This window comes from Panicum hallii, chromosome 1 (genome assembly GCF_002211085.1).
Source record: "Panicum hallii strain FIL2 chromosome 1, PHallii_v3.1, whole genome shotgun sequence".
In the NCBI taxonomy this organism is placed as follows: Eukaryota; Viridiplantae; Streptophyta; class Magnoliopsida; order Poales; family Poaceae; genus Panicum; species Panicum hallii.
In genome coordinates, this window is record NC_038042.1 from 11,384,325 (window position 1) to 11,391,131 (window position 6,807).

Consider the following 6,807-nt stretch of genomic DNA (forward strand, 5'->3'; position numbering starts at 1 on the left):
CAGATACTTAAAACTAAATTGTTTTGTATAAATTCATACTAGTTAGGTTTTTATACTATGGATGTATACCATGTAATATTATATCTGTGATGTAAAAATGGTTGGCATTTGTATCTTTGGACTCGCCTTCGTGCGAGGTACCTTGTTTTGATCTGAGTTAGGTGGTTTTATCGGGACTTTACCCGACAGACCACGGGATTATACCGTTTGAAGTGCAGTCGAGCCTTTACTGACTTCCGAGAAAGGATCAGTGCACTTGAGCCGGTGTAATTCAGGTTGGTTCTGCCACAAATATAATCCGAACTCGTTGGGATTACTGTAATAGACCTATGCTTCCAGCCTCATGATGCGGACACTTTTGCCCCACTGTTTCACATGTCTGTATCATGAACACCCCTTACTCTCACCCAGTCTGTGGTGTGGCCCACATTTTGCAATATACAAGCATGAACTTTCCCAAACTCTTTTGCTGGTGCTTTTATTGCTCTAAGGGCGACGCGTATCGCATCAGCCATATAGCCAATCGATTTGCAATCGGCTATGTAGAAATCAACTATCAATCTGTCCGATAAGCATACTTATCAGCCTAGGCATCAACCCATATGCAAGGGTGATATTTCTTCAAGTATTTGCCATTTAATTCTCTAGGAAATTCTTCTTCCTCCAGTGTCTCCAAAATGTAAGCTACCGGGAGCACACCAATTTATCCTGTATGGTCCTTCCCAAGTTGGCAACCATTTGCCGAATCTCGAGTCCTTGGTTCCTACTGGCAGTACCAACTTCCAAACCAATTCTCCTTGGGCAAAACTTTTGATTTTCACCTTCTTTTCATACCACCTGGCTACTAGTCTTGTTCAATTCAACATTTATGAGAGCATTTAGCCAATGACTCGCTTAATCTTCCAACTCATCTTTCGTCAGAGCCAAATATTCATCGGCTGTCAGCTGATCTTGAAACATCACACGCTTAGAGCCTATCTTGAAGTCCCAAGGCAGGACAGCCTCATGTCCATACACCAAGTGATACGGGGACACCTTGGTAGCACCATGACAAGCCATCCGATATGCCCATAGAGACTCACTGAGTGTCGTATGCCATCGTCTTGGTTGCTCATCAATCTTTCTTTTGATCAACTTGATAATTCCTTTATTAGATGCTTCTGCCTGGCCATTTGCGTGGGCATAATATGGACAAGAATTCAACAATTTGATTCCCATGCTAGCGGCAAAATCCTCAAATTCACCAGATATGAACATAGTTCCCTGATCGGTAGTAATGGTTTGAGGAACACCGAACCGATATATAATATGCTCCTTAACAAACTCCACCATATCCTTAGATGTCACCTTCTTCAAAGGAACTACTTCAACCCACTTGGTGAAATAATCAGTCGCCATCAATATGAATTTATGATTCTTGCTGGATGCGGGATATATCTGGCCAATTAAGTTGATTCCCCATCCCCTGAACGGGCCATGGTCTAATTATAGGATTCATAGCCGATGCTGGAGCTCTTTGCACATTACCAAACTTCTGACATTCTTGGCAACCTTTGTAATATAAAAAACTATCCTCCAGCATTGTCGGCCAATAATATCCATTCCTTCTAATCATCCACTTCATTTTGAAAGCTGATTGATGAGATCCACAAACTCCTTCATGAATTTGTCCCATCAATAGCTTAGAATCTTATTTACTGAGGCATTTCAACAATACTCCATCAACCGTCTGATAATACAATTCCCCTTCAAGTAGCACATATTTAGTCGCTTGGAATCTTATCTTCCGATCCACTTTTTTACTAGGGTCCCTAAGATAATCGGTAACCTCCTTTCTCCAATCATCAGCCATCAACTCAAAAGCTACCACGCTCTCTATTAGCCGATACCCAGAAGCATGCTGTGCCAACCGATTTGCATCACTATTATAAAACCTAGGAACATGCTCAATAGTTACCTTTTTAAACTCTCTCAAAAGCTGGAGGCATTCTTCATGATAAATCCTCAGAATGTCGTCCTTACATTCATACTCTCCAATTAACTGATTAACCACCAGCATAGAATCCCCAAATATTTCTACAACATCGGCTTTAATCTCCTTGAGCAACCGAATCCCCTTAAGAATAGCGCGATATTTAGCTTGATTATTGGTGGCAGAAGCTTCGATCGGAAACGAAAACTTGAAAGTTGCCCCCCGAGGCGATATTAGCACAACGCTGATGCCAGATCCAACTCCACAAGAAGAACCATCAAAGAATAGAGTCCAAGGAGCGAGATCTACAACAGCAGACTCCGAACCACAATGCTGAACAACAAAATCAGCCATGACCTGTCCCTTAACTGCCTTAGCCGATTCATGTCTCAAGTCAAATTCTGATAAAGCCAGAATCCATTTACCAATCCTTCCATTCAAAATTGGCAAGGATAGCATATACTTAATCACATCATCTTTGCTCACCATAATGCACTCAGCCGATAACAAATAATGCCTAAGCTTTGTACAAGAAAAATACAAGCAAAGACATAATCTTTCAACGGGAGAATACCTGGTTTCGGCATCCATAAGTCTTCTGCTTACATAATATATTACTCGTTCTTTACCTTCAAATTCTTGAATAAGGGCCGATCCGATGGCATGTTCATCAGCCGATAAATACAACTTAAACGGCTTGTGCCTCTGAGGCAGAACTAGCACTGGAGGATTTGTCAGGTAATGTTTGATCCCATCCAGCACCTTCTGCTGTTCTTCTCCCCATACAAACTCCTGATCGGCCTTCAACTTCAACAGTGAACTGAACAGTAGAATTTTTCCAGACAGGTTAGATATAAACCTCCGGATGAAATTAATCTTGCCGATGAACGATTGAAGCTCAACCTTGGTCTTTGGGGCCTCCACCTTGTTGATTGCTGTAATTGTCTTCTGACTGATTTCAATCCCACGTTCATGAACTATAAAACCCAAGAACTGTCCAGCCGATACCCCAAAAGCACACTTGTTCGGCTTCATCTTCAAGCCATGTTTCCTTGTGCACTCTAGAGTTCTGTGTAAATCGACCAGATGCTCTTGGTATCCTACTGATTTCACTACAACATCATCAATATAGATCTCCACAATCTTGCCGATGAGTTCATGAAAAATATAATTCATGGCCCTCTGATACGTAGCACCGGCATTCTTCAGCCCAAAAGTCATCACAATCCATTCATACAAGCCGACATGCCCAGGACACCTAAATGTTGTTTTATGAATATCCTCTTCTGCCATAAATATTTGGTTATACCCAGCATTACCATCCATAAAACTAATCACCTTGTGCCCTACAGCAGTGTCCACCAGCAAATCGGCTACTGGCATTGGGTATCCATCCATCGGCTTCGCCTTGTTAAGATTCTTGAAATCAATACACACACGCAACTTTCCATTTTTCTTATATACCAGGACTACATTAGATATCCATTCGGCATATCTGCATTGCCGAATAAACTTAGCCTCAATTAAACGTGTGATTTCGGCCTTTATATCAGGCAGGATCTTAGGGTTACACCGTCTTGCACCCTGCTGATATGGCCGATATCCTAGTTTCATAGGTAAACGATGCTCAACAATAGATCGATCTAAACCAGGCATCTCATAATACTACCAAGCAAAACAATCTTTATATTCTTTCAACAATTTTTTCAACTCACACTTATACTCAGGATCCAGGCTAGCACTGATAAATGTCGGCCTTGGTCTATCACCATCTCAAATATCAATTTCTTCTAATACATCGGCCGACGTAAACCTGTGCCCCAGCTTCCCTTCATCTTCAAGGAATTCATCCATTAATACTCATCTAAAGAACCGACTGCTTGGATCGGTGTCTGTTCATAATCGACCATCTTCAAGAAATCTGTTTCCCATGCTTTGCCAGAAAAATAGTAGGCTGTCTCAAAACTCCATGTGTGGGCTTCAGCCAACGCTATATTGAACAATGAATCGGCTGAGACCACCTCAACAATATCTCCAATCCATTGTATGAGGCATTGATGCATGGTAGACGGGATGCAACAATTGGCATGGATCCAATCCCATCCCAGAAGCAGACTATATGAACCCTTACCATTGATAACAAAGAAGGTAGTAGGAAGGGTCTTACTGCCGATTGTCAAGTCAACGCATAATGCCCCCAGAGTAGGGGACACTACTCCTTCGAAGTCCTTCAGCATCATGTCCGTCTTTGTTAAATCGTCGCTGCTCTTCCCATGTTTGCGCAGCATTATGTACGGCATTATGTTTACTGCCGCGCCTCCATCCACTAGCATCTTAGTAACTGGCTTGCCATCAACAAACCCTCTCATGAATAAAGCTTTAAGATGCCGGCGTTTTCCGTCTTCTGGTTTCTCGAACGTGGCGGTACCGGCTCTAGAGCCAACTGGGCCAACGCCTCCTCCAATTCTGATTCTTCATCACTATCGGCTGAAGCCATGAACTCCCTCGGCATCATGAAAACCATGTTGATAGGTGCAGCCGATGAGCTGGAATCCTGCTGATCATCGGCTTTGGGCTTAATGCGCCATGCATGTGACTTAAACCCCTTTTTGCTGAGAGTTCGTTTGTCTTCTTCTTCTATTATTTCCAGCTGCGCAACCTCTGGACACGCCTCTTTTGAGACATGGTCAACCCTGCTGGGCACCATCGAGGTTGACTGGTGCGTCGCGTTACTGGCTCATCGGCTGATCATCAGGTACTCTGTCATCGGCCATCCGTTCTAGCCGATGGTGTACATGAATTCGACCTCCAGCAGGGTCACAAAGCATAGTCCTGCCCCCCAGCCGATCATGTATGGAAATTTTTCCTCGCATCCGATCATGTACCAGAGTATGTTCCTATCTTGCCATCGGTCTACGCGGGCCGTCATCAAATCGTGGTTTCTTGTATGACCGGCCACCACGATACAGATTGTTGCACTCAGGGCAATCATCGGCCGTTGGCAAGGTCAGACCCTCTTCCCAGCAATGTATGAAGAAAGGACACTTCCAATGCTTCTCTTTTCGGTGCATCTCTTCTTCTTTGCTCTGCTGCTTCTCACGGCCGAGCTAGAATTTATCCAACAGCATCCGAGATGTGACTCTCTTCTGTGGCATTGCGGAGCATTCAGCTTCTCCTTGCTGTTTCTTTCCCTTAACCTCATCGGCCAATACCTGTGCACTAGGATCAACACTCCTAGATTCTTTGGCCGATTGTGACGTCAAGACCTTGGTCTTGCCCATACCTTTCTTTTCATTGATTTCCACCATATTCACAGCGAACGGGTGTTGATCAATCTTCATCGCTTTCTTGGGGACTTCAAACTTGAGCCTCCCTTGTTCAAGAGCCAACTGTATTTGCTGGCGGAAACCTTTGCATTCATTGGTGTTATGAGAGGTTGCGTTGTGCCACTTGCAATATTTCATATTCTTCAACTCTTCATCTAGTGGGATCTTGTGATAAGGCTTTAACTTGATTAGCCCTTCTGACAATAGCATATTGAAGATCCTGTCGGCTTTTGTGACGTCAAAGCCAAACTTCTCGGGCTCCTTCTTCCCAAATGGACATGACACCGATTTCTTGCTGCCATGGACCCATTCTGCTGATGTGTTCGCTTTTTCTTCCTCATCAGAATCGGACTTATCGGCCAACTCGGCTAGATTGACCTTTTTCTGGAAATTACTTCTTTTCTGCTCATAAGGCCGAACTTCTCCTGTTATCCGATGCGCTATCTGGCTAATGCTATCAAACTCCTGTGAAGCATATTTCTCTTTAATATGTGGCAAGAGCCCCTGAAAGGCCACATCAGCCAACTGTTCATCAGACAACACCAAGCTGTAGCATTTATTCTTGACGTCCCTGAACCTCTGTATGAATGCAGATACTGATTCATCATTCCTTTATCTGAGGCCGGTCAAATCTGTCAATTTCATCTCGCAGGTACCAGAGTAAAAGAACTGATGAAACTGCTTCTCCAAATCGACCCAATATAGAATGGAGTTAGCTGGAAGCGTGGTAAACCATGTAAAGGCCGATCCTGAAAGAGACATGGAAAATAACCAGACCTTCAAAGCATCTTGATTCACTACTTCTCCACATTGCAAGATGAACCTATTAACATGCTTGACTGTGGAAACATCTCCCTGCCCCGAGAACTTAGTGAAGTCTGGTGCCTTATACTTGTGAGGGAACGGGAGCTGATCATAAGCAAGTGGATATGGAGTCCTGTACATAGCAGATTGCTGCTTTGGCCTTAAACCAAATTGCTCTCTGATTACCTCAGCTATTTTGGAGGACCAATCAATCTGTTGATTAGCGATCGGCATTTGTTGTGGAGGAACTAGGATTGTTGGCTGTAATGCCGATACCATTTGTTGCGGTGCTAAATTCATTGACCGATTAGCTGATGCAGCCTGCTGTGTATGCTGAACAATCTGGTTAGGAGGTTGTTGGTAAAGCACCATCCCATTTGTAGCAATTGGCTGTGATGCCGATTGGTTAACTGACATCTGGGCGATGGAATGAACGTATAGTACGTTGACATGCCGCACTGTTCCAACGGTCGGGTCATGAAACACCCAATTTACTCCACCCATATGAGGCAGTTGTGGCAAAACCAACCTGAATTATACCGGCTCAAGTACGCGAGTCCATTCCTGAGGGCTCCAGCGTGCTTCAAACGGTATAATCCCTTGGCCTGTCGGGTAACGTTCCGATAAAACACCGATACACAGGATCAAATAAGGTTACCTCACACGAAGGTGAGTCCAGAGATACAGTCACCATCATATTTTACA

General features: G+C 43.8%; 2 protein-coding genes across 2 annotated transcripts; both read right to left on the reverse strand.

Annotated features, from left to right (window-relative positions):
• Positions 1-894: 894 nt before the first annotated feature.
• LOC112895895 lies at positions 895-3,370 on the reverse strand. The gene is made up of 3 exons (XM_025963897.1): positions 2,602-3,370; positions 1,958-2,373; positions 895-1,374 (listed from the first exon to the last, which is right to left on the reverse strand). Exons 1-3 carry the CDS (start codon positions 3,368-3,370, stop codon positions 895-897), a joined length of 1,665 nt encoding a protein of 554 aa, XP_025819682.1.
• A 1,709-nt stretch (positions 3,371-5,079) lies between these two features.
• LOC112895905 lies at positions 5,080-6,519 on the reverse strand. Its single transcript, XM_025963909.1, has 2 exons — positions 6,076-6,519; positions 5,080-5,877 (listed from the first exon to the last, which is right to left on the reverse strand). Exons 1-2 carry the CDS (start codon positions 6,517-6,519, stop codon positions 5,080-5,082), a joined length of 1,242 nt encoding a protein of 413 aa, XP_025819694.1.
• Positions 6,520-6,807: the final 288 nt, after the last annotated feature.

Excerpts from the sequence above, each read along its gene's own strand:
- LOC112895905 (XM_025963909.1), bottom strand. The coding sequence starts at position 6,519 with ATGTCAGTTAACCAATCGGCATCACAGCCAATTGCTACAAATGGGATG. Across the intron at positions 5,878-6,075 it reads TGAATCAAGATGCTTTGAAG|AGGTTCAGGGACGTCAAGAA; the intron begins GTCTGGTTATTT and ends GCATTCATACAG.
- LOC112895895 (XM_025963897.1), bottom strand. The coding sequence starts at position 3,370 with ATGGATGGATACCCAATGCCAGTAGCCGATTTGCTGGTGGACACTGCT. Across the intron at positions 2,374-2,601 it reads CCTTATTCAAGAATTTGAAG|AATTTGACTTGAGACATGAA; the intron begins GTAAAGAACGAG and ends TGGCTTTATCAG. Across the intron at positions 1,375-1,957 it reads TTTTGAGAGAGTTTAAAAAG|TGGGTTGAAGTAGTTCCTTT; the intron begins GTAACTATTGAG and ends TATTTCACCAAG.